We start from the raw sequence: 26,327 nt of genomic DNA, 5'->3' as shown, positions 1-26,327 counted from the left end.
CCCAGCCCTCGGTAATGAACACCTCTTACCGACATGGATGTAATCCCCTTGTCTTGCAGCGCCCCCAGCGTGGCGCATTATCCCTCCGGGACCCACCAGGTCAAGCGAGATTTGGATGGTCGTTCAGACCAACTGATTGGCAGTGACAATACCCGCTTTTTTCTCCGGATGCGACTCCCTGTTGATTGGTGCCTTGAGGACCCCCGGATTGAAATAGGTGCCCTTTTTACAGGCACGTACAAAGTACAGTGGATGCCAGTATGAACCACTTTTTACGGGAGGAACGCTAACCTTGGAATACAGGTTCGGATTATGGTGGCAATCCAAGTCATGACGTCCTCTACTTGAATCGAGTAAGAAGTATGATTATTCAACAGTGAAGATAGTCTAGAGTATAATGGACAATGGGGATGAAATAGTCACATTCCGTAGAGAAAACCTTCTTTTTCCTGTTCTTTTGGTTTTTTGACAGGCAGATGTCACTCAATCTGGCATCTTTCCCGAAATGTCATGTGTACCTGGAATACTGTATTGTGTATTACAATCTAAAGATTTCCTTCAGGGGAGAGAACTAAAGTACGAAGTACAAGGGATTTATTGCCTTGTCTTCTTCCTATGTATAGAGTAGTTAAGAGAGGAATAGGTAACTCCTATCTACAATTATAGACTTTTGAAGCCCTGGCGTAGTATCTAATTTCGTTCATCCCAACCCTAATAATTGACTTTTGATTGGTTTCCCTCCCCGTCGGATGGCAACGGGTGAGACCGTGTATGGTAATTTAGATACAGCCCCATCCCAGGTTCCCATCCTTCCCCTCCTGGATTTGTTGTTCTCTTTGGCTTCTTTCTCTTCAACCTCTCTACGACCAACTTTTCCACCCTCCCCTCTTTGGCCTTCGTCGTGGCCGTCCGTTCATTTTCCATACTTTTGGATGCTGGTGGTCTCTTCGATTTGATTTCACTCATTCCTTTTCTGCCTGGCGCGGATTCAATGACCCTCGCCCAAGGTGCTTTAACTTGACCTCCAGATTCCTAGGCTTTCTCGCTGGGAAGTCGGTCTGGAGGTCTTTGCCCATCTGGATCTTATCGGGCATTCGCCGTCACTCCGCTAAATTTCGTTATTACATCCTTTTGTTTCTTTTTTCTTGCCTTCAACCATGGCTTCGATTTCACTTCCTTCGCAGTCCCAGGCGGGCTTCCCGCCACACTTCGATACCTCGAATCAGTCCAACGCCAGCCCCGATAATCGCCAACATATGCACGCACCATTGCCTAATCCCCCATTTGTCTTTCCAGCACGGGACCCTGATACACCCAACACCCAACCGGAGACCCCTGAGCGCCGGGAACGAGCCGCATTGCCCGCATTCTCTTTTAATCCCGGATCGGAACAGCAGTCCTCACACCTCTCAGCGCCGTCTTTGTCAAATCCTCGTGCGGGCGGACACCGTCGGCGACCCAGTGAATTTGTTGGAACCGACCACTTGGTAACACCGGAAACAGTTGGGCCAGGTCACAGGCGGGCAGCTTCTATGGCAGATCAACCTCTTCCGCCTCCAGGGCCTGGTGTTGGTAGGGTTCCCGGACGACGGAACCATGCCCACCGCCGTTCGGCTGCGATCTCTAATGTCGACTTGAATGCCATCACCAAGGCACTTGGTCCTAATTCTGGTTCTAATTATGGGATGGGAAGTGCGCCTTGTACACCCGCCGACCCTAACCACAAACCTGCATCTGATATTCCTTCGCGACCACTCTCTCAATCGGGCATTAGCCTCGGCCGCCCTACGCCCCCTGCTTCTCCTCAATTCCCTCCTGTGCCTCCCATTCCTGCCGCCATTCAGGCGGAAATGGCCTTGAACCAGCCCTCGAATACCGAACGACCAGTCTCTGCTATTTTCCACGGTACCTCGGATAGTACGGCCACAATCAAGGTGCAGCAACAAGTGGAGAAGCCTACTTTCTTGGATCGGGTAACGCCAAGACCTGACTACAACCCAAAACCTCGACCAAAAACTGCCGATGCCTCTTTGGTGATGGATTTCATGCAGATGGATGACGACTCGGGATCCTCTATCAAACGTTCGCACTCAGCCGCTGGACACTCGCGCTCTCGAAAGAGCAAATCAACACCGCATCTGGATTCTACTCTCTCGCCCGATGATATCCAGTCGACAGACAACTACAGGCCTTCATTTTCAGACAATGGTTCTGATACATCTGGCGATGAAGCGACAGAGCACTCGTCTGACAACAAATCCCCTATCAAGTCGAAAAAGAAGAAGCAGAAGCGTGTTCGCTCTTGGGCCGGTCATATTTTAACTCGAACCAAAAGCAAGGGTAAGGGTAAGCGCCATGCGAAGGATGCGAAGGCTGACACTGTGGAGGAGCCGGCTGTACCTCGCGCTCCTGCACCTCGACCCCCTGCTCTTACTCGGACCAACTCGGGGACCGGATCGGTTTTGGATGTTGATTTTGATAATGACGATGTCGTTGTCATCCGGACTCCGACCAATCCGACGATGCCTTCTTCTGCCCTTGAGCCCATTCAAAATAATCGTCAAACCGATGTTGGTTGTTCTTTGCCTGCGCAATCTCTAGAGACCTCGTGGAAACCGAGAAGTTTCTATGAACAGGGTGTTGGCCCGCACGACAATGTACTAAGTAGCCCGATCATCGACCTCGATGCTGCGCTTGGTCCTTTCAACACTCCAGATATGCGACCAGTGACTCAGGGTACGCCCAACAACAACTTTTCAGTTGCAACTCAGCGGATGTACAGCGGCGGAAGACGGGGTGAATTTGTTGGCCCAGAGATGCGGTACCATCGGCGCACGGAAAGTGCTCCGGCCATGCAACCATTCGACCGCACTGCTCTCGGCGCATTCCGTTTGGGTCCGACCTCGGCAGTCGAAACGCCCGATGTGTTTGACGAGGAGGAAGAGGATGCTTTCTTGGCTGCTTCCCAGTCACCCAAGGGTGAACGGCTTCCGGTGAACACGACACCGATTGATAACGCAGCTTTCTCGTCATCGGAGGACGATCTGAAATCTCTTCACAGCAACGATACCTCTGGCACTAGTGATACTTTAACTCGTGCCCCCACCGGTAGCATCTCCTCTCAGAATGCTGGCTTAGGTATTCGACAAGGCGATAAACATCTGAACCAGGAACAGCCGGAGGAAAGAAGTGCCATTGAGCAGGTACATAATGCCAGCAATCCTTTCACCCGCAAGCCTCGAACCCCGGTGGAAATTTTGAAGACCGAAGAGCCTGGACACAAAGTGATTGGACCCCCCAGTCCCGACATTTCTCCTCGATTCTTAGCTGTCGACAAGCGACCAGCGACCTCACCCATTGAGCTTCTGCCTAATATTCCACCATTCACATTGCAACCAGGGGTTTCGCCGTCTGACTCGTCTTTCCCGTCTCCGGATGCTCCGCGGTCAATTGCGGCATCATCGATGACCGACCGGAACTTTTCCAGTCACTCGTATCATCACCTTCCTTCGGCGGAATATCCTTACGCATCGGTTGAAGATGTTCCATCTTTGACCAGCAGTGCATCGACCATGACCAACACTCTGAATCGTTTCTCGGCGGCTTCTTTCTTTCCACGTGGACGGCTTTCTGCCGAACGCGCGGCGTCCTTCTCTGCTGCTGGTACCAGACGCACAAGCCAGGCTAACGCCTCCAAACGCTCTAGTCTAGCGAGCCTTTCCAAGTTGGTCGGTGGCCCCCATTCTGAGCGGAGCAAGCTCAACCAGGAGGAGAAACCCCCTAGCACCGCATCCGACAAAACGAAGAAGAAGGGCCGCCGTCTCAGTCGAATGATGCACTTCTGGAAACCCAAAGACAAAGAAAAGTCATCTAATGAGGCGGCACCAGCAAGCGAACGGCCGCAGTCATAGGCGCGCGGTGCGCGTTGGTTCTGTTATTTTTTTACTTCGATTTACGGCGCAACCTCGGCATAGCGACATCCTGGCAATTATTTTGAGGCATCACATTACTCCCCCTGCTTTTTTCTTCCCCACTTTCGACAGCGTGGGCGTTTACTTTCACCCGATTTGTACATATTGTGTTCCGTTCAGCTTTCCTGTGGATTCTTTTCTCCATCTTCATCGGCGGTTCTATTTCTGCGTCTTCCACCAAGACGCTCATTACGAATTTCTTTACCTCTCAAGGCGTAATTGTCCTGAGTATGATCTATCCATTTTCTTGTCAATCCTTATGTTCCGGTGTGAGTGACGCACGGGTTTATTGACTCTCTACGATCGTTGCTCATCTACGGTCTTTTTTCTTACCATTTTTGTTTCGATTTTGCTCAAGGCTCTTGGCCTGGAATATCATTCGTCCCCATTGGATCATCCATTGGGTCCCCCTTCTTTCATATCTGGGACATGGTCTGTGTATCTATTGTGTGACTTGTGTGTCTGCACTGCTCAGGTGGTGTGTGGCATTCGTCAAGAATTTGTCTCTGTCCGATTACACAAATAGCGGATAATGAAACCACTCTCTTCAATTACACATCATAGTTCTCGTAAGATTTGTGTAGATTTAATTTCCAGGTTTAATTCTAGGCTCGGTTTCTCTTTTGAAGAAATAGCGAACAACTGCGGACCAAGGCTTATATATACTGCCTCTTTCGGAGCCCTTATGTTATAGCATCATACCCGTAGAACTGAAACAAAAGACATAAATACAGAGTCCAAAGCTACAAAAGAAAAATCACCACATCATCGGCCGACCAAACTCCCACCCCGCCATAAGCTCCAATTGCGCAAGGTGAATCTTCTGATCCTCGGGGTCCTCAAAGAACGCCTGGACAGTCATCCACCCATGCTCAACGGGTTTACCAAAATAAGCAGAATCAACCTTGCACTGCGTATACGCATCAGGAAGCTTCCCCTCATGTAAGAACGCACGCAAATGCTTCGCAACACAAACCGAAGCCACAGCCACAGAACAATGTCCATACCCCTCGACCTCCACAACACGGGATCCAGCAAACGCCTCATTAGCCGCGTGTGCCGAGACAAGCGGACAAACAGGGTCGTAGGTCGTCGACAGGATCAACAGCGGATGCGCAGTCTCTACCCCTCGCCGCGGCATATACGAATGCGTCCTCGGCACCGTCCACTGCTGTTTCTGGTAGTATGTCGCGAGAAGCACGGTACTGAAGAGACTCTCATTGAGCCAGGGTGTGATCTGTGCGAGCAGGGCGTCTTTACCCTGGGGCCAGTGGGGTGGCCCTGTGCGGCCGTCGTTCAGCTCGATGAATTCGCGGGACTCGTCATTCTCTTCTCCGGCGCTGTTGTAGGCTAGGAAGGCCGGTGTTGCGTTTCCTTGGATTAGGCTGTGGAGATTATCCGCGAGGGACGACCACAGTGGAGGTTTGTATAATGCTGCGAAGACGCCGTTGTACCAGACTTTTTCATAGGTTAGGATTCCGTAGACAGTGTTGTTGATGTATACATCGAGCGGTTGGTTACGGAGCTGATCCATAAACGAGAGGACTGTTTCGCGCAGCTCTTCTTTTGACGTTGCCAGTGAGGCGAGCGCGCAGCTGCCAGCATCTGCTTTCATACATTCGTCAAAGAAGCCATCGAGCACTTTATCCGTGTCGATGGCCTCGTCGGATTTATTCACGCCCTCGTACCACTGGAACTGGTTCACGACTCCGTCGATAACGACGCGCTTTGATCGTTCGGGGAAGATTCCCGCATACGTCTGTCCCAGAAGAGTACCGTAGCTGAACCCCCAGTAGATCATATCTTTCTGCCCCACTGCATCGAGGATACTATTCATATCCGCTGCGGTCTGCGGTGTGTTGATGTACGGCGCATAGTCGCCCATTGTCTCGGGACATGCTTTGGCGAAGTTCTGTGCCCATGCATAGATCTCGGGGCTATCGGCTGCGGCATTCCACGCTCGAATATGCGACTGCTCTTGTCGCGTCTTGGCGTCTGGGTAACACGATGCTGCGGGTGTTGAGCTGTTCACGCCGCGTGGATCGAATGTCAGCAGGTGGAAGCCTTCGCCTAGTATGCTCTTGAGCTGCTCGCCTCGGCGGTATAGGAACTCGAAGCCGCTGGCTCCTGGGCCGCCGGGGTTTAGGAGGAGGTTCTGTGTTGCATTTTCGCTGCGTAGCCGGATGAGTGGGATTTTGAAGCCCTTTGGGTTTGTTGCTGGGTTTGGTTTCTCTGTTGCGAATTGGTCTAGGGGGACTTCGATGCTGCTGCATTCGAGTGGTTTGTTGTGCAGGTCGCCGCATGGTTCCCAGGTTATGTGCTCGCCTGTGTATTTGAGAGGCTTTGAGCTGCTCCAGGGATTTAATATGGGGTATATGTTGTAATGATTGCAGAGAACGAGCAATGCGAAGAGTGTCCATATTGATGGGACGGTCCAGGTCTTAAGGCGTGGATATTGTCTCTCCCGCTTTCTGATACCAGCGCCCGGTAGAAGCTTTTCCTCCATGATTGACTTTTAAATTCAGTTTACCTATTGAGTGCACCAGCACATGAGAACGTCTTTGAATGTGTTCTCCAGTTCTGAGGCTGTGTTCTTATATGAATGCGGGGGCTCGGAGCTCGGCTCGGAGTCCGGGTTTCACAGAGGCAAGGCCATGCACTACCTAGGTAGCTTGTTTCCCTCTGACACTCTTTATTGGGCTTCCATTGATGTGGTAACACAAGGTACTATCCTACCTAGGTACTGAAAGTTGTATGGTTTTGAATAAGTGGATTAATCACGAGGGCGAACATTTTCGAGTGTTGAGTGATTTCAAGGATAATTATCTGCATGTACAGCATTGACAGTCACTATAAGTCGAGTGCTGCCTAAAATACAGAAGAATACCACATTGCACTACACTTTATATGAGAAGATGGAAGAATTATAAAGATTGATAATCTACAAAAACATGAAACAAAATATCGAAGGGATACGTTGACAATATATATATAGAGGACCCTAGAGCTGATGCCGTTCTTTCATCTATATTGTACCCCTATATCCATGTGTATCCCTCCAAGTAATGATCTAAACCCCTTTAAAGGACAGTTTATGCACAATAAATCAAAGGAAAACACAGGTTAACCCATTTCCGGCCAGACAACCACATTGTCGTGCCAGTCGTAAAAGATCGGAAAGATATCGCAGACAACTTGAAGCATGACCGAAATGTCGCTAAGAGGAGTCCATAAGCTTGAATATAGGGCCGGTGACTTGATCAAAAAGCCAGAAGACCTATGACAGAGCTTTGGGCTATAGCCAGAGTTCCTAGGAAAGGGTGAACGAGCTATCACCGTTCATTCACGGACCATCCCACTCGATAAGATCTTCCTCTGTCAACTTTGTAACGTTCTGCGTGATCATACGAATTCGCTGAGAGGTCATTGGCGAGCTTGGAATGTCATGTTTGCCAGGACCGGAATGAAGCTATTCGCACTTTAAAACCTTAAAGGACGTTTCTCCCCCATTGTTTTGTCAACCTCTATGACTTAGTAGTTCGAACAAAGGATTAGCAACTCGAAGTCTCAAATTTGAAGCAGAAGCCATGGCAGAGAGATGGCAGAGAGGTAATAAATATATGAAGGAAGTGCCCATGTCCAGCCCTGGTGGAGCTCGGGAAATCCACTGTCTTACCTAATCTCAACGCGCGGGAGAGCTCCGCGGGTGGACCTGAGCTCTCCCTCCATAGAGATGTTGGATCTGCAACCATCTTGCAGCCATTTGCGCCATTGAAGTTATTGAAGTTATTCAACGCCTACTTTCGGATACCGCCCTTTGACTGCAAACTGTGCCCTTAAAAAGTCTTTCAGCGATTCTGCTAGGGTTGTTCAACTTGACACATTCATTCCCTGCGTCTCCACTACCAGTGTCTCGTGCACTCTCAGTGACGTCGATTGAATTTATGCCTTCTTTCTTTCTGCTTGAAGTGACAACGTATTCGATTTCCGCAACAATAAGTCAATACAGCAGCACTTGATACTTCTTACGGTCCACGTGTATCATAGTGAAAAACTCCCGTAAAGCACAATGTCTAACGGCAATTCACGGAGAGAAGTGCCCATGTCCCTTGATGATCAGTCCCATTATGTTCGCACACAAGAGTATGCAGCTACGCCGCGAATTCCAACCTCGCGCGGATCTCTCGGGGCAGCTTATTACGGGTTGTCTGGCATAGGCAACGATGACACTGTAATCGTCGACCAGAAAATTTTCAACCGCGATTCCCACGACTTTGCGGAGGGAGAGTTTGTTTGTCCCGGATTTTTCAACCGCGTCGATCTAGGCGGGTTCACCCGCCGCTTCAGCCCTTCGCAATGGAATTACGATATGCGTCGCCAGGCCCAGTCGGTCCTTCCATTCTTATCTCTTGGGCCTTCATCATGTCTACGTGATGCCGATTACCTCCGCAGTCAAGGATTCACACTACTTCTCGCTATTCGAAGTCGGCACTCGGCCCAGGCACGTCTCGTCTCGGGCGAAAAGGCTGCGGCCGAGGTTGGTATCATGGCCGACACGGTTGATGTCCTTGATAACCAAGAGCTCATTTCTGCATTTCCACGCGCTATCCGCCGCATAAATGATCACCTGGCTGGTGTGGATGTGGGACCCGACGGAATGGTGTCAGACAGTCAACAACAGAAAAGGAAAGTCCTTGTCTTCTGTGAATCCGGGAATGAACGCTCCGCTGGTGTCGTCATTGCCTACATAATGGTCATGCTCAATATTCAGTCTGTTGAAGCCACGCACATGATTCAGCAGCGTCGCTTCTGTGTTTCAATCGAGGACACCATGAAATACATCCTCACAGCTTTCGAGTCCATTCTTTCTGCTAAGCGTGATGTTGAGCGTGCTAAACGAGTTACTGGTCGTGGGGCTGCGACTCTTGCGCCCCCATCTCAACCACCAACGATTACGAAGAAGCGAAGTTTCCACGATCATAGGGATGATGCTCTTGCTACGGGGGAGGGCGAAATGGACATGGATGAGGATGAGGACCCCTACTATGAGCGAAAGCCGAATGCTCCCTTCCAAGACCGCGTGGTCTAGAGGGAACCGAGGTCGTTTGCTGCGAGTACCTTTTGATTGAATTGTGAATGGCACTGTCATTCATGGGGATGGGGAGAGAGACAGATACGTTGGAGGATGAAAGGGAATGAAGGGAATCTTTGCGAATCTTCACATTGTTTAGGATAGGGTGGCTGTCTGATTTTCTTTTATGTCTGCTTTATTTCCCTGCTTTATTGCTTCATGGTTCTTGTATGCAAATACCCAGCTGCATTTGCTCATTTCTACTATCTTTCCGATATCCAGGCCATCCACTAGCCATTACACCCTTATATCTTCATATCTGTAACATCATGAACATGGCAAAGTTCCAATATAGAATGTGCCTACAATTTGAGTAGAAAAATCAATGATGGGGTCAATATCAGAATTTGGCAAGTCTCAAGACGCGAATAAGTTGGCCGATGCCCTCAGGCATCTGACCCAGCGTTTGAACCCACCTTGTCGACTCTCGACTCAATCTGCCCCTGCCTTGTGGTTTCATTCTCGATCTGAGAGCTCGAGTCTTGCGCTGACTTTGCGCGACTTCAAAGCCACCCCAATCCTCCCTTCTCCTATCTTCTTTCATCTCGCGCGACAACATTTCCATCTCGCGACCACCCCACCGCGATCACCTATCGCACCCTACAATGAAGCGCATGTTTCCCATTGACCTTTAACACGTACCTACGATCGATAAACCCACACCAACAATTGAGCGCATCACACCTCGTCCCACACCTCACGCCTCACCTCCACGCCGCCAAAATGAGCGGTATGAGACTGCGCGACAGCATCCGCGCGCCGCTGCGATATGGCGAAGACGAATACGAAACACCATCACGGATCTCGCTGCGCCACGGATACGATGACTCCTTTGACGACTCCATAGAGCTTGGGGAATCAGGCAGACCACGCCCACAAAAGAGGCGCAGGCCAAACACTGTGCCATTCAACCCCAACCTACCACCAGCTGCGTTTCCCAGTTTGAGCAGACCACAGCCAGGTCGTGACCGCACCACCTCCGTGCAGAATCGCGGCATTGGCGACAGTCAACAGAACACACCGGCAAGCGAAGTGGCACATCCTCTCCGCAATGCTTGGTCAACGTCAACCGTTCCGTCGTCTCAATCTGGGATAGAACAAGTCCCGATCGACCAGCTCGATAATCATGTCGCCAGTAACAACATGGACAATCCGGTGTATGCGAGGAACGTAAACATGGCGCGTATGACTCGTGTTGATGTTCCCCCAGGTTCCGAGGACATGGTCACCTCTCCGGATAGTGATGATGGCGCACTGCCAGATGCGACTCAGGTGCTCCTTGATACGGTAAGTACATCGTGACTTTTGCTGTGTTAGTACAATTGAACAAGTCTGATGTGAGTCGTCGTTTTAGATCCCCAACCCCAAATGGAGTGATCTGCACAAGGCTATGCAAGTGGAGATCATCGAAAACACAATGAAACACCATAGCTGGAGACGTATTTGCGACCTTCTTGGTCTTGGGCCAGACGAGCGACAACAGCTCATGCAGGTCATAAGCATTCGCAATAAACAGATCCAACGGGAGAACAACAGACTGGAGCAAATGCGGCACAAACAGCGCGAGGTACTCATGAGACTTGACAACAGCGACTTGAAGCGTTTCAGGCCGCCGCCTCAACTGGTGCTGCAAAAGATCGCTCGAGATACCAATCGGAACCTGTTGGTCACCGAGTACACGGACCTATTGATGTGCCAAGCTCACGAGGTCCTGAAAGCCAGACAGTTCTTGCACCAGCACGGGCTACCTCGAAGATATGCTGGCGATTGGGGAGACAGCCTGGTGGTGCTGCAGGAATCCGAGGAAAGCTCCCATGAACCCGACAAGTTCGAATGGAAAGACAACCTGAGATTCACCCCGCCTCCTAGTGAGATTGAGACGCCAATCAATCCCTTTCTGGACCCAACCAGTAGTGCCAAGAGTACATTCATTCAAAGCATTGGTACGAACGGCACAATAAATCCCAAGGATTTAGTTCAACACAACACTGACCCGAGTCCCATGATGGACTGGGGAAAGTATTATGAACGGAATCCAGACTTGTCGTGGAACACCACAAGGCCCCGACTCGGTGGAATGGTCAAGGTGAATATCGGTCCACACAACGCCGCGCGGATCCAACAATACAAGCAAGCCGGTGTCAACCCCCAGATATTGTCCTCTCAGAGACAAGTGCCCGCCATGCCAGAGTCACCTCCGCCGGAGTTCCCACCAGAAACACCGTCCAAGGGCCCACGGAATGGGAGTCTCGCCCAGCCCATTTTCAAGAAACCTGCTAGACCATTTAGCAGAGTCCTCACTGGAAACCGGCCTTCAGGAGGTTTCAACCCAACGGAGAGTCAGCTCAAGTATCAACGAAGCATACAGCAAGCCAAGCTGGAGAAAATAGAGGCTGAGGCAGAGGCGCTGCGCCGTCGGTACAACTACCAGCCAGCTCTCCAGGTTAATGGCGTTGGTGTTGGAATCAGTCCCGCACGTGGAAACCTTCAGACGCTTCCCCTGACCCAGCCAGTTGAAGAAAACATGCCTTCGAATTTTTTCGCCCGGGCGTACCGTGGAATGACAACGATGAACGTTGACCGCCTCATGGATGAATTTGTCTGTTTTGAGCCTATTGTGATGCCCGAAGAAAGTGAGCCCGAGCTGCCCGAGGAAGAACCACCTGATGAGCAACCAAGTTCCACTGATATCAGCTCGATCACTGAGGTGTCCATGGATGATGTGATGCTGGTGCCGACGGATGGCTGTTCCTCTTCGCAGTAGAGGGATACAACCAAGAAATACCGAGACAATCAAGAATTCAAGGATATGAGACCATCTTCTTCATCTCGAACTTGTTGCGTGATTCATTTGTACGATAATATTAATGTATGATAGTCTTCAATGATGTTGAAGTCAAGTCCGAGCCTGTGTAGTTCCAGGGGTGTCTAATCTAAGCCTGGTCCGTGCGTCCGTGCGTCGAACGCGAAAATGCCGCGTCGAGAACGCGCTCTTACTCCGATCTTCGATATATCACAAACCAACGTCCAATCGTGCACATTGTTCGTCTAAGCTACGAGTATCCATTTGTCGGAAACTCGTGTGCCCCCGATCTGTGCTATTACATTCGTTTACCCTCGCCCCCCCGCGCAACTTGACGTTGCGAAAATCTCGTCACCCCTGCTCATGACGTACCATCTCCATCCATCTAGCCCTCGCTTTAGATCATTCATTCCTTTTACTCGATTACTTAATACTATTAGACAAAATGTCCGCTGAAGACACAGCTACTCCCACGGATTCCCGTGCGGGGACTATGGCACCCGAGTCGGTGATTCCTTCGTCGCCACTCACGGACCCGACTGAGGCTGAAGGCTCGAAGTCTTCTCATGATACAGATGACAAACCCAAGGAAGATTTGACCGATTCAGAAGACGTCGAGGGGATGGACAGCAAGGCCAAGGCCTTGATGCACTTGTTGAAAACTAGCTCAGTACGTGTCCAGTTCTCCTCGTCTTATCTGATCACAGTAGTCTGATATCTTCTCGTACCTGCAGGTCTTTGTTGCTATCATGTCAGATAAAATGAAGAAGCAGCAAGAAGACGCACGCTTGGCGGCGATCAAGCGCCACGAACAAGCTGCGGCGAGTCAGAAGAAAACGAAGTCTCCTCCCGAACCTGCTCGCCGCGCCACTCGAACTCGGCCGAACCAAGATGCGACGGAGGAGAGCACAGCCGCCGGCGGAAAGGACGCCAACGAAAAGACCGCAGGATCGACCAGAGGTCGGCCTAAGCGGGAGCCGCCGCCAAAGGCAGCTCTATTTCCAGTTACTTCAAGAAGGCCGACGTGGAAGTGACTGAAGACAATCCCTCTGTGCAGCAAGCCCTTGAGCAGGCTGCAGATGACTACGAAGCAAACCCAACAGCCCTTGGTGAGCAGGACTTGGTCGCGACCCAGCAGCCAACACTTGTCAGTGGTGGCAAAATGAGAACATACCAGCTGGAGGGCCTCGAATGGCTCAAGACTTTATGGATGAATGGCCTTTGTGGCATTCTTGCCGATGAGATGGGCCTTGGAAAGACTATTCAAGCAATCTCAATGATTGCTTTCCTGAAAGAGAAGAAAGTCTCAGGTCCATTTTTGATTGCAGCACCGCTGAGTACTGTGAGCAATTGGGTGGATGAGTTCGCCCGATGGACCCCAGGTATTAAAACGGTTTTGTATCACGGCTCGAAAGATGAGCGAGCTGCCATGCGCAGCAAGTTTATGAAAATGAAAAATCAGGGCGACATGGACTTCCCGGTAGTGTGCACATCTTACGAGATCTGCATGAACGATCGGAAGTTCCTAGCTCAATATCAATGGCGTTACATTGTCGTTGTACGTTTGCTTCAGTTCTTTTTCATTTACAAGACGCTAATCGATCTATAGGATGAGGGCCATCGCCTCAAGAACATGAACTGCAAGCTGATTAAAGAGCTTTTGACCTATAACTCGGCCAATCGTCTGTTAATCACTGGAACGCCGCTACAGAACAACATTTCAGAATTGTGGTCACTTTTACATTTCCTGCTTCCTGAAGTCTTCAACGACCTCAACTCGTTTGAAGGTTGGTTTGATTTTTCTTCCGTCCTGGACAACAAGGGCCAGGCAGACCTTGTTGAAAAACGGAAGCGCAACTTGGTTACCAGTATGCACGCCATCCTGAAACCCTTCCTTCTCCGGCGTCTTAAAACAGATGTGGAAACGTCCCTCCCCAAGAAGCGTGAGTACATTTTGTACGCCCTGCTGACCCCAGAACAAAAAGATCTCTATCGAGAGATCATCAATGGCACAGGGCGCCAATACCTTGAGGGAAAGGCTCTGGAGCGTCTGGAGAGTAGGAGTGGCAGCTCTACGCGATCGCACAGTATGAAGCGCAAACGGCATGACAGTGATGATGCAACGCCGGTCAAGAGCGCCAAATCCAGCGGGATATCCACGCCGGCTAGCGATGGAAATAATTCTAGCCGCCGTCGCCGACGCAGTACACGTCAGAGTTACAATGACCTAAGTGAAGGAGAGTTTGATGAGCACCTGCGCAAACTCGAGCTGGGAATTGAAGAAGAGGAAAAGAAGGTCGAGCCCAGCGATACTGAGCTTGAAGAGATGCAGCGGGCTGAGAATCTGAAGCTTGCCAGTACGTCACTTTCAAATAATTTCGTAGTCTTTTGCTAATATTGCCTTGCAGAGAAAGAGATTGGCCAAAAGAAGATGCAAAACCCGGTCCTACAGGCTCGCCTTGCCTGCAACTCTCCTCACAACTTCTACTGGCCATGGATGGACGAGTCCTCCACTGTGGATGAAACACTCGTCTCGGCCTCTGGAAAGATGCTTTTGTTGGACCGCTTGGTCTCGTGTTTACTTGAGAAGGGCCACAAGATTTTGATTTTCTCTCAATTCAAAACTCAACTTGATATCATCGAAGAGTGGGCAAGGACACTTCGCTCCTGGGATTGTTGCCGAATCGACGGCGCTATTGCACAGTCAGAGCGCCAGGCTCAGATTAAAGACTTCAATACCAAAAAGAGTCACAAGCTGTTCCTCCTGAGCACCCGAGCTGGTGGCCAAGGAATCAACCTCACCGCCGCCGATACTGTCATAATCTTCGATTCTGACTGGAACCCCCAGCAGGATCTTCAAGCCCAGGACCGAGCCCACCGCATTGGCCAGACCAAGCCAGTGATTATCTACAGATTGGCGACGAAGGGTACCGTTGAGCAGACACTCCTCGAGAAAGCGGATTCCAAGCGCCGGCTGGAACGTCTGGTGATCCAGAAAGGCAAATTCCGCTCCTTGCTCGACCCCAGTGTGAATTCCCAGGATATCGACGAACTGCGCAGGGTTCTTGGCGAGAACGAGTTCGAGCGGTTTGAGGTTGGCGCTGACCCTGCGTCGATTTTGTCGAATGAAGATCTTGACATCTTGACCGATCGTTCGGAAGAAGCGTATCTCCGTGCTGAGAAGGGTTTGGATACGAAAGGCGCTGCGTTTGTTGCAGTTGAAACGAAGCGTGATTCTGGTGAGAGCATTCTCTCTTGAGGTGTTCAGTGGCTGTCTACTTTGTGTCTTTTCTTCCATCCAAGCTACAAGCTGGATGATGTCTAGTTGTTACTGGATTGTAACAATATCTATGTGGGCTGGCTGGTTTTGTTGGTGGGATGGATGATTTTTGCTTCACCTGGCGTTTCCTCGTGGTCAGGTAGACACCTAGACCATGATACATCCTCGCTATTGTATCATATGTTAAATTATTTCGATGTTTCTTGCACTCAGAAATAAAAATGCAAAGAACATCCCTTTGACGCCTGAAGCTCCCTAACCATTGTCACATGAGCTTCTCGGTTTTGTATACCCGTACCGAACCCCACTGTCGATCATCCATCCGAGCCAAGCAGTATCACAATTTTACATGGCCAGCTGACCAGAGCCCTAACTGGCCAATCAGTTCCTGTAGAGATAAATCTCATAGTCCATCTCGTACATCACGGAGATAAGAAGGCTGCCCAATAAGTAGCTAGCTCACAACAGTCTCACCCGGAGACGTCCCTTAGGTGCAACGCTGGCCATGTTGTATGGGTCGATAATCTCATATTTGTTGCCCTCGAGTTCCAACCGGCCACTTCGCACCAAGGCGAGGATCCAACTTTTGATCTCTATCATAGTAGTTAGAATTTAAAAGATTCCGGCCACTACACAGGGGGGTTATTGGGGATATTAAGTGTGAATGGTCACGTAGTAAAGTGTATACATACCAAGTACGGCAAGGTTGCGGCCTGGGCAGGGCCACCGGCCAAGGCCAAAAGCGAGGTATCCTGGCCCCGTTGTTGCAGCGGATTCCCACTTCCAACCCAACGCTCCGCATCAAATTCGTCCGGTTGCGAGGTGAAGTCCGGCGACCGGTAAGACAGATAAGTGATGGGTAGCAGTATAGAGCCTGGAAAAAGATCAAATTAACGGCTACTGGTTGCGTTTCCGGCAAGGAACAAATACCTTTGGGGATGAGATACCCTCCGAGCTCGACATCGCGGATGGCCGCCCGTACTAAATCCACGCTGTCACCCTTCATGCGGAGGATCTCACGAATGAAAGAGTCAGCAACAGTCGCCTCTTGCATCTTTTCTTCTTCGGGAGGAGACTCTTGGTAGCCGGTCTCATTAGGCCTGGTGACACATTGTGACTCCTTCCGAATAGCTTCTTGGGATTCCGGCCTCAGAGTCAAGTAGCAAGTCACCCAAACAATAATTGTTACCCTGTTGATGCTGTTAGATCTATCTTGGAAATGACTACCTGGCAAAGAATCTCACGTTTGGTGTAGGCTGGCAAAAAGAATTGTCATCATCAAAGCGAAGATCCACAGCTTAGGTCCAATGGACAGCTGGTGATATCCGAAGCCTCATGCAGACCCTATTCGGGGGTGGGGGCAGGGTGGGACGCAAACTGCATGAAAGGCAGCAAGCAACGATGGGCAGTGGCTAAGAACGAACAAGCCTTGAGTCGTATGATTTGACTCGGAGATCGACGGAGGTCCATTTTATTCCTGCCCCAGGGCCGTGATGCATACAGTAGCGGGACATCGTGAGTGCTTGTTTCGTCAATGTAAAAAGTTTCCAATGTTAATTTATACAGGCAATGGACACTTGATAGGAAAATAGCCTCGAATTTTAATATGCATTCTAGAAATACGAAACTTATTTTGCTCTAGGAAACCATTGTCTTCATTAAATATGAAAACGCGCGCCGTATCAAAAACGTCGTTTAAGCCCCAAGGTGCTTCGCAAATTCTAAGCCCCATCCATTTACCTGGAGTCGGATGTTAGTTACCTGATGTTCTCAAAGCATCATGGAGATGACTTACCATAGGAGGCAGCATTAGGGAGAAGTGGTTACCGTCGGCACGAACGACGTTTATGTCTCCTAAAAGCTCATCCCATCCGAGGGAATCACCGTCGGCCCTATCGTCCAGGAACCAACTCACAATATTTTGCTCCTCAGGCAAAACCTTGGGACGGGTGACATTTTCCCTCTTACCAACGCCATCTTTCGCCGACACTAGCAAAACCTCCGGAATTCTCTTTCCTGGTAGTTTGCTCGCCCTGTATCTGAGCACCTGCTGTCTTGACATTGTGAAGTGGGCATTTGTGATCGTCCGACCTCCGGTCTTCTCTCGGATCTGATCCTCGTTCACCATACCTACGCGGTCTATGGATTCCAAAAGCTCGACCAAGCTGTTTGGTAGGCCGCTTGCAAAGGTGGGGCACGCCGAGTCGATCAAGAACAGCTTCTCAACATCATCGCCGTTTTCGAGAAGCTGTCGCACCACTTCATAGGCTAATACGCCCCCGACTGAGTATCCGCCGGCCAGGTAAGGACCCTCAGGCTGACGACGCTTGATTTCAGCCACGTACATGGCAGCGAGCTCCTCGATGGAGGGGATCTGATCAGGCTCGGGGGTGGCCTTAAGGAAGGGGCTGTTAAGTGCGTAAACAGTCACGTCCTTGGCCTGTGCGAGTGATGGCTGGAGGAAACCAAACACGCCACCCGAACCAAAGCCATCAGGCATAAGGAACAGACTGCGGTTCCCAGCGACTGAAGACCCACGCTGTAAGACAATAGAAGTTGCCTTGATAGGCTTCTCCGGCTCAGTAGTCATACCGCAAATTACACGAACGCCTCGGGACTCGCGACTCGGGCTGTCGGACCAGTCCACATGGGCAAATCCAGAGTCCCGCATAGCCTGCGCCCAGGACCACGGGCTCTGCAGCGCGTACTTGCGACCATCGTCGAAGAGCCACCAGCCGTCCAGTAGACCCCAGACCAGATCATACCAAGCCAACTTTTGCGTCAGTTCGACTAGCGCCACGCAGCCGTCGGAAGGTCGGCACAGTTTGTAGATATTGCTCAGGCTGCGTCGCAAGTCCCGTGTTGCGTGCACACAGTTGCTTGACACCACGACGTGGTAGCGTCCCAGCAGCTCTGCGGGAGGTTCTTCCTCAATGTTCAACTTCTGGAACTCCATGCCCGCAATCCCCTTGAATGTTTTCTTCGCGCGCGCAAGCAGCGACACTGAGAGCTCGGTGAAGGTGTATATGAATGGAAGCCCGGTGGCTTGAAGCAGGGGGATGAGATGTTTGGTTGTGCCGCCTGTGCCAGCGCCAATCTCAAGTACGCGGAAGGGCAAGTCTTGGGAATTTTGGGCTTGGATGGCTGCAGAGAAAAAGTCGCAGAGTGTCTGTGTGGCCGCCCGGAGGTCGGGCCCATTGGCATAAAAGTCTTCGAGTAGACTGCGGCCTCGTTCACTGCCAAACAGGAGAGGGACCGGGTCAGCCTTTCCGGTCAGACATTCAGCCAGATGCGGTCCGAGGAGGTCGGGCAGTCCGTGTGTGGATGCAAACTGAGGGAAATCTGAGATGAGCTCAGAGCTGAGATCCTTGCCAGTGCCACTGGGTAACGGTGCTGGGCCACGCAGGAAGTGCTCTCCTGACTTCTCAACAACGCCGGCCTCGTCCAAAATATCCCAGAGCCGTGGAACCTCTCTCCAGTACTTGGGCAGTGTGATTTGCATGCTCAGAATAGGTAGTCTTTCTCCTTGTTCAAAGTTTCCGATGGAAAGGCCGAGCTTCTCAAAGGCTTCCACGATGAAGGCCGTCACAACAGTTAATTGTTGTGGATATACCCTTTCCCAATAACCGGTGAGTTTTGTGTTCTTAGAATGAGTATCGAAGTTATTCCGGATTTGCTGGAAGGCCGTGTGAAGGGAATTGGAATTTCTCCTCGTCGTTGGCTTCTCACTCTTTGTCTGGGCGCTTGTATCGGTGTATGGAGTGACTGAATAGCCAACCATGGAACCAGATGATGAACCTGTCGTGGGAGTCTGTACTGAATCAAAATCCAGTCCAGCAGCGATGAGATCGCAGAGGGATTTAACATCGGTTATTGCAGCGAAGTCATTAGGTGAAATGTCAAGGCTGTATGTTTCGTTCAGGTTGCTAATGATCTCTGTAGCGACGAGAGAATCAGCACCGAGATCTTCAAGCTTGGACTTCATCTCAATATCCGATACATTGACATCAAGAGACTGGCTAATAATCTCGAATACAGCTTTCTGCCATTCTGAAGAGGCTTGGTCGGAGGACTCAAACCCAGAATCTATGGCTTGGTCCTCAATATCCTTACTATTCAGAGGAATAGCATTTCCACGGAGCTGAGAGGAAATCAAGTCACACAAAGACTTAACGTTTGTAACGTCTGCAAATGCCTCGACAGAGATATCGGTTTGGAACTTGGTAGAGATGTTGGCTATAATCTCCGAGCTAACCAGCGAATCTGTTCCAAGTTCTTCCAGTGTGGACTGCTTGGTAATATCTTCCACTGGAACACCAAGCGACTGGCTGAGAATCTCTTGGACGCCACTCAAGATATGCAAACTCTTGAAGATGGAATCCGGGAATTTGCCTTCGTTATCCTCGGTAATAGTATCAACGCTCCCCCCGCTGATTCTTGAAGAGATCAGATCACACAGAGAGGCAACATCTGTGACTGCTGCGAAATTGTCCACAGAGATATCGACTTTGAACTTTGTCGAGATGTCAGCCAAGATTTCCGAGCTAACTAATGAGTCCATGCCTAATTCCTCGAGTGTGGCTTGCTTGCTAACGTCCTTGACTGGAATACTCAAGGAGTGACTGAGGATTTCTTCAACACCGCTCGAGACATCAACTGTGCTCGTCGTAGCCCTAAATTCCTTCTTTGAAGGAAGCATAGGCACCGATATGGACTTGGGATCTGGTGATTTAGCGGCAGATTTTAACGAAGGAGCGGCCTTCTCTTTGAGCTCCGCGTTCGGACTCGCTGCAGCTAACACCTTAGCAAGCGTGCTGCGTGGGACCCGGGAAAACTTCAGTCCCTTGGCAAACCACACAATCTTCTTGCTCTGCTTGTCGAATGCAAACACGTCGAGGATTGTCTCCTTCTTATCTTCGCGAACAATCTTCGTATAGGCTCGGTAGTTTCCGCTACCCTTGAGCCCATTCAAAGGGCAGACGGAGCCCATGCCAGTGCAGATATAAGCCAATTCAGCATCCTCATCGTCATCACTTGTGCTACGAAGCGAGTGAACGTATGCACCAGGCACTTGCAAGAATGTGTCAACGACCAATGGATCAGCAATGTCATCGTTTGGCGTTCTGGACAATGCGTCGAGACCGTCCGCTGGGATGACGATATCCCCTGCGCCCTCAAAGCCCTTTCCAACCAGGTGACGAAGTCCACGGTACCCAGAGGAGTACTTGGCCATTTTCGAAAATACTTTGTACACCATTGTGCCGCGCAGAGCTTCCGTGTCTGTCTCCCTTTCCAATAGGCTGTAGAGACGGGCCCATTTGTCTTTCTCATCTTGGTCACTGCTGAGAATGTTGTCCTCTCGTAGAGAGATTACGCCTGATGCGTGGGAAACTGACTGAATATTTCCATTGATAGAAGACAATTCGAACTCCCAGGTGCTGTTTGTCCTTTTTGTCAACATCACTTGGATGGAGCGCTGCGTGTCCAAGCCCATAGGCGCTTTAATCTCCAAACCCTCAGCAGAGATTTGCGGTGTGACCTTGTTTGACTTTGTATCTTGCAACAAGGCGACGGCGTGTGCAACCAGCTCCAGGTACATCGCAGCCGGGGCTATTGGGGATCCAACCACAATGTGCCCCTTAACAAGTTCCTGATAGCGCCTGCTGCGGGTGTCCACCTTGAAGACAGATTTGCTCGCATTGGGGCCTTGAGATTCGTCTCGAGCGATGTAAGCAAAATCGCTGATATCCTTCAGGCAGTGGGGACACAACCCAGACCGGGCTGGGGCTTGTCCAGGAATCTTGTTGCATTTGTGACTCAAAATATCAACATAATCCAGCCAGTGCTTGTGATTCTCAAACTGGTATGACGGTAAGGCTACAGGTGAGTAGCTTGATCGCTGACTTTGATGGAAAGGCCAGTACTGGACGTTCAAGTGGCCGCTCTTCCACAAAGTGACTGTAGCATCTGCGAGAGATCGCACGGGTTCTTTCCCGTTGATTCCGACAAAGATGTGCTGATTCTCAACTTGAGATTGGGGCAGTGCGTTGCGTGCCATGGCAATGATGGGACCGCCAACACCAGCTTCTAGGAACGTACATGCTCCAAGTCGGTTGACAATACGCGAGATGGCTTGCGTAAAGTATACCGCGCCGCGGGTGTTGCGAGCTATTACATTGGAGCCCGGGCGCGTCCAAGGGCAAGGCCCTTCATGGCAAGACTCAAAGTGGAATGTTGGTTCCTAAAGAAAATATTAATGGATTTTTCCAAAGACGAAGCGACACTAAATAGGAATATCCAAATACTGACCTCGAATAGGATGGAAGCCGACAACCTGGCGCTCTCATCTATGATGGATTCAGCCAAGATGGAGTGATATGCGTACATGCCCTTTAGGACCTTGAATCGGATCTTCTCGCCATTGAGCTTCTTATCCTTCAGGTATGACTCGAGCACCTGAATGTCCACAGTGCTACCTGCAACAACATAGCTGTTGGGTCCGTTATAACAGGCAACATCGAGCTTGATATCTGGATGCTTCTCATGAAAAGGCTTGAGATTCTCGGTGGGAGTCGTACCCGTCTGCACCAAGTCGGCTTCAATAGCCACCATAGATCCGGTGTCCTTGCCCCAGAATTTCTCAATAATGGCTGCACGACCTGTACAGGGGTTAGTGTCCGTGGTAAGAAAAGTCCTACATGAGATTTATGAGGGTTTGAAATTACTGACTATGGCAGGAAAAAAAAGCAATTAGCATTCATCCCAAAAATAAGCAATAAGAGTACTTACCCAGTTACGAGCTTCATTCCGTCCTGGAGTGTCATAGCGCCCGACACAGTCAATGCCGCCCACTCGCCAAAGGAGTGGCCGCAGATTGCCTGGGGCTTTATGCCTGAGTCGATCCATGCCATTCCACTCGAGTATTGGATAGAGAACATGGTGGCATGACGTAGAACAAGGTCGCCGTCATCTTGGATCCCCTGAAGAGCTGCCGGGATCAGACTGGGGAGACCGAGCGACTTCATTGCCTCTTCGCACTGATGTAAATGCTTCCGGAATAGCAAAGAGCTGTCATAAAGAGCCCGAGCGGAGGGGACAGAGTTGCCGTTCTGGCCGCTAAAGAGAAGTACGATGGGCTTGGGCTTATGGGATGTGGTAACATGGTTCTCAAAATCGGATAGTTGGGCTTGTAAGTCATTCACTGCATGAGCGTAGATAGTCAGCACTGGTTTTTGTGACAGGAAAGATAATTGATAGAACTTACGCGAAGTGACCGTCGTGCTGAACACATGCTGGAACTGACGACTTTGCCTTGTCGCCAAAGAGAAAGCTATGGATGGAATGTGTTTGGAAGTGATCAAAGCATTCCCAGACTGAGCCTTTAGCTTGCCGCAGAAGGCCGAAAGGCTGGCCTTGGATGCCGCGGAGATTAAAACAGGCCATGTAGACTCCAAGGGAGGAGAAGATGCCGAGTCTATTCTTAAAGACGACGGTCGTGAAGGAGGAGGCGCGACAATAGCAGCAGCGTTGTTGCCAGAGGCGCCATAGCTGTTCACAATCGCCAGGCGTAGGTCGTCATCCCAATCCTTCAGAGATCTTGAAATGGCCATCTGATCGGGCTCAAGTGCTGGGATATTGGGATTCAACTTCTCAAATTGAGCCTGTGGAGTGATCTTGCCATGCTTCATCATAAGCAGAACTTTGATCAACGAGATGACACCCGAAGCTCCTTCGGAATGACCAACGTTGGGTTTCACACCACCGATATGCAAGATGGATTTTCTCTCCCTCCCACCAAAAACCCGCCGGATACCACTGACCTCCACAGGGTCACCAGCACGTGTGCCTGTGCCGTGTGCCTCGACGTAGGAAATATCTTTTGGGCTGAGATTAGCGCGGGCTAAAACATCTTGGTATAATGCCGCCTGGCTCTCGAGAACAGGGTTTGTGATACTGGTGTTGTTGATGTTCTGGTTGTTACCAGTTGACAGCAACACACCCTGAATGTCGTCCCCATCTGACAACGCCTTGTGTAATGGCTTCAGCACGATAACACCCGCTGCTTCGCCACGACAGTACCCATCAGCCCGTGCATCAAACGTCTTGGAAGGACCCGTTTCACTGAGGAAGCCGCCCACCCGCATAGCGTCGAACAAGGCCGTGTTAGTGATTAGGTTGATGCCTCCCGCAACAGCACGTGTGCACTCCCCCGCCTGAATAGCACGGCAAGCTTGGTGTATGGCAACCATCGCCGACGAACAGGCCGTATCAATGACATGTGAAGGGCCAGTCCAGCCAAAGTGGTGGCTCAATCGCCCGGACGCGAACGATCGGAGCATGCCCGCGCCTGTGTATGGCGAGGGTGGGTTGGAAGCCAGATTCAGAGGGTAATCGGGCGCGTTCATTCCAATGAAGCAGCCGGTAATATTTCCGCTTTTGCTTCTGTCATGAGTCTCAGCTTCTTGTGACTCATCAATGCCCAACCATCCTGCTGATTCCACTGCATGGTAGGTAGTTTCGAGCAAAATGCGCTGATGCGGATCGAGTGCTGCTGCTTCGCGCTTGGACTTTTTGAAAAACTGGTGGTCGAAAGACTCAACGTCGGACAGGAAGTTTCCCCACATCTTGCCCTTGCTGGCTGCATCAGGAAACCGCTTCAAATCGATCTCCCGTACCATGCTTTTCCCTGCCTGGATTGTCTCCCAAAAGGCGTCCGCGTTATCTCCGGCTGCAGTCCGGCAAGCGAAACCCACAATTGCCACCGAATCCGCGGGGTAATTGGAGTAACTGCTACCGGTGGTGTTTTGCGTATTTTGCTTCCGCGGAGTAATGTATTTGAGCACAGGATGCCGCAGTGGCTCATTGGCCTCGAGCTCCAGTGCGCGAACAACGACCACATGGTCAGTTCTGAGGCCTGCAAAGCGGTCCCAAGCTGCAAATGCTTCTTCGATGCTCATACTCTCCAAACCCCTGGCATGCATTCCCTTGGTAATCATGTGCGTGGCTGACTTGTTCTGTGCCATCAAGCCAACACCACGCCAACCGGTCCAAAGTATTGACATGCTGTTATCACCCTGGAGCTTTCGATACGCTGCCAATCCTTCCAAGAACGAGTTTGAAGGGGCATAAGACAGCTGTCCTTCAAACCCGACGAGCTGTCCAACTGAGGATACGAGGTAGAAGAAATCCAGGGTTCCAGGTGAAAAGAGGGCGTCAAGGTTCAAGCCACCTATCACCTTTGTTGCTAATACATCAGCCACTTCTGATGGTATACAGCGCTCAATGGTATGATAGCCTGCTATCCCAGCGGCGTGCACGATTCCCTTTACTGGCGGTACATCGAGCTCATCGATTGCGTCTCTAAGCGTGGAGTCGGCCCCAGTCTTGCTAACATCAATGCCCATGACATGGACAGAGACCCCAAGAGCTTCAAGTTCAGCAATGCGTGAGAGCAGATTATCGTTCGACTCTGCGTCTTCGGTTTCGAGTTCTGAGGCTGGAAGGAGGCCACGGCGGGACACCAGCAGGATGGTACCGGCGCCACGTTGACCCATCCAACTTGCAACTTCCAGACCAATCCCCCGAGTTCCACCAGTAATGAGGTATGTGCCCTCCGAACTGAACTGGACTGGTTTGATATCATTCGATGTACCCCGGAAAGGCTGCAGTGAAGCTGTTTGCGGAGTTCCCTGGCAGACCTTGACGACGTCAAAGCCATGGGCATTCTTAATGGCGGATAAGGGAAAACGACCTTGATCATCTTCAAAGAGTCCACCAAATATGCTGGGGATTTCCATCTTCAATGCACGCGCCAAGCCATATAGCGGAGAGTGACATAGGTCACCGAGACCAAGGTCCTTGGTGATCAGTGAAAACAGCTTATGAGTCTGGGTCTTGTCAGACTGCCAGCGCTGATGCATTGTCTGCGCGGCTGCAATCAATCTGATGCAAGAATTTGTTGCGACTTCGTAGATCTCATTCTTGGATGTCGCTGTATGTGGAATGTGGACCACAATTGTATCAGTCGTCAATGCTGGCCCGATCTCTGCGGTATTGTGGACAATCGCTGTTGCATAGCCATCCTCGACAAGTTGATTGAGGTATACGGCAACGTGTTCAGGATGTTCTTGGTCATCGACGAAGAAAAGGACTTTCCTGAAGGCAAGTTGCTTCTCGGATGATGAAACGGGCGTCCAGTCGATTCGATGGATTAATCCGTTGGTATCCATGATTGCTTGCTTCTATCAAATGAAGTCTCAAAATGACTAGAACTTGTTGAAAGAATTTTTAAACGGAATGAAGAGGACAGTCAGGCTGGATGGAATGATTTATAGAACTGGGCTCTAGATGTATGCTATTCTCCCGGCTTATAAATAACACAATACTCCGAGGCGAGGCAACTAGAAAGAAATCCTAACAGCTAGGTAAAGATGCGGAAAGGCGTAAGCAATTGACATCCACAGGGTGCTACTGAGCCGTCCCTCTGCGTACTCCAGTGGCAGAGACTAGGAAGGCGGCTGATTTACATGCCTGCTGTTTTTCCCAGGTGAATTCCGGAGGAAACTAATCCGGTAGGCACAGGCAGACAGCTCGATACCCACCTGATAGACATATTCGACGACCATACTACCTCCTAGGAGAGATAAGTATTTTTCATGGGATAAAACCTTATAGAAGTCTTCTAGGCAAACAATCTCCCCCGATTGCCGTACCCAGCCTACGGAGTAGACTATGTGGACTTCACGCATTTCTTCAAAGCCCCATCCGTGTTACCGTTTATAGCCAAAGGATTCAACAATAAATCAACAAATATTCCAGTAGTAGTAGTCCCGAATTATCCCTGTCTTTTTGGCACTGGCTAAGCTCCTGCATTGCAACGTGGGCGTTGGGAACACCATAGTTTGCGACACGTAGGGCTCATATCCAATATCAAACTAGATATCTGCGGGGGCCGTCACATCGGATATTTTGCGACCCTCTTCGTGTTGAATAGTGCTGAGTACAGTGCGAACTATACTGCAAGAAACAAAATAAAGGAATGTTTTGCAAAATGATACTATAGTATAGTACCAGAAGTAAAATTGTACACTGTCTAATCTCTTCATACCGGGAGTAGAAGGCCATATTCATGGACATCTCTTC

General features: G+C 50.4%; 9 protein-coding genes across 9 annotated transcripts; 5 read left to right on the top strand and 4 right to left on the bottom strand.

The window, feature by feature from the left end:
- Positions 1 to 711: 711 nt before the first annotated feature.
- N7471_003064 (uncharacterized protein) lies at positions 712 to 1,094 on the bottom strand (the record flags this gene model as incomplete). Its single annotated transcript, XM_057275784.1, has 2 exons — positions 712 to 973; positions 997 to 1,094. 2 exons carry the CDS (start codon positions 1,092 to 1,094, stop codon positions 712 to 714), a joined length of 360 nt encoding a protein of 119 aa, XP_057140422.1.
- Positions 1,095 to 1,157: 63 nt separating this feature from the next.
- N7471_003063 (putative cell wall proline rich protein) lies at positions 1,158 to 3,911 on the top strand (the record flags this gene model as incomplete). Its single annotated transcript, XM_057275783.1, has 1 exon — positions 1,158 to 3,911. The coding sequence occupies one exon, from the start codon at positions 1,158 to 1,160 to the stop codon at positions 3,909 to 3,911; it is 2,754 nt and encodes a 917-aa protein (XP_057140421.1).
- Positions 3,912 to 4,728: 817 nt separating this feature from the next.
- Positions 4,729 to 6,477, bottom strand: N7471_003062 (alpha/beta hydrolase; the record flags this gene model as incomplete). Its single annotated transcript, XM_057275782.1, has 1 exon — positions 4,729 to 6,477. One exon carries the CDS (start codon positions 6,475 to 6,477, stop codon positions 4,729 to 4,731), a length of 1,749 nt encoding a protein of 582 aa, XP_057140420.1.
- Positions 6,478 to 8,040: 1,563 nt separating this feature from the next.
- On the top strand, positions 8,041 to 9,060 carry N7471_003061 (dual specificity protein phosphatase family protein; the record flags this gene model as incomplete). The annotated part of the gene is made up of 1 exon (XM_057275781.1): positions 8,041 to 9,060. One exon carries the CDS (start codon positions 8,041 to 8,043, stop codon positions 9,058 to 9,060), a length of 1,020 nt encoding a protein of 339 aa, XP_057140419.1.
- A 370-nt stretch (positions 9,061 to 9,430) lies between these two features.
- On the top strand, positions 9,431 to 9,730 carry N7471_003060 (uncharacterized protein; the record flags this gene model as incomplete). The annotated part of the gene is made up of 1 exon (XM_057275780.1): positions 9,431 to 9,730. One exon carries the CDS (start codon positions 9,431 to 9,433, stop codon positions 9,728 to 9,730), a length of 300 nt encoding a protein of 99 aa, XP_057140418.1.
- Positions 9,731 to 9,825: 95 nt separating this feature from the next.
- N7471_003059 (uncharacterized protein) lies at positions 9,826 to 11,866 on the top strand (the record flags this gene model as incomplete). The annotated part of the gene is made up of 2 exons (XM_057275779.1): positions 9,826 to 10,389; positions 10,457 to 11,866. The coding sequence occupies 2 exons, from the start codon at positions 9,826 to 9,828 to the stop codon at positions 11,864 to 11,866; spliced, it is 1,974 nt and encodes a 657-aa protein (XP_057140417.1).
- A 484-nt stretch (positions 11,867 to 12,350) lies between these two features.
- On the top strand, positions 12,351 to 15,464 carry N7471_003058 (putative SNF2 family helicase/ATPase PasG; the record flags this gene model as incomplete). Its single annotated transcript, XM_057275778.1, is given in 5 exon segments — positions 12,351 to 12,575; positions 12,640 to 12,909; positions 12,921 to 13,463; positions 13,515 to 14,262; positions 14,314 to 15,464. 5 exon segments carry the CDS (start codon positions 12,351 to 12,353, stop codon positions 15,162 to 15,164), a joined length of 2,637 nt encoding a protein of 878 aa, XP_057140416.1. The 3' UTR covers positions 15,165 to 15,464.
- Positions 15,465 to 15,644: 180 nt separating this feature from the next.
- On the bottom strand, positions 15,645 to 16,461 carry N7471_003057 (cytochrome P450; the record flags this gene model as incomplete). Its single annotated transcript, XM_057275777.1, has 4 exons — positions 15,645 to 15,776; positions 15,878 to 16,059; positions 16,116 to 16,375; positions 16,430 to 16,461. 4 exons carry the CDS (start codon positions 16,459 to 16,461, stop codon positions 15,645 to 15,647), a joined length of 606 nt encoding a protein of 201 aa, XP_057140415.1.
- A 419-nt stretch (positions 16,462 to 16,880) lies between these two features.
- Positions 16,881 to 25,414, bottom strand: N7471_003056 (uncharacterized protein; the record flags this gene model as incomplete). The annotated part of the gene is made up of 5 exons (XM_057275776.1): positions 16,881 to 16,925; positions 16,981 to 21,426; positions 21,495 to 21,879; positions 21,975 to 22,386; positions 22,450 to 25,414. 5 exons carry the CDS (start codon positions 25,412 to 25,414, stop codon positions 16,881 to 16,883), a joined length of 8,253 nt encoding a protein of 2,750 aa, XP_057140414.1.
- Between the last annotated feature and the right edge of the window lie 913 nt (positions 25,415 to 26,327).

Source organism: Penicillium samsonianum (genome assembly GCF_028829775.1).
Source record: "Penicillium samsonianum strain IBT 33392 chromosome Unknown utg000002l_segment0_segment0, whole genome shotgun sequence".
Classification (NCBI taxonomy): Eukaryota; Fungi; Ascomycota; class Eurotiomycetes; order Eurotiales; family Aspergillaceae; genus Penicillium; species Penicillium samsonianum.
The sequence above is the reverse complement of the archived record's forward strand: the minus strand, read 5'-3'. Positions and strand labels throughout refer to the sequence as shown.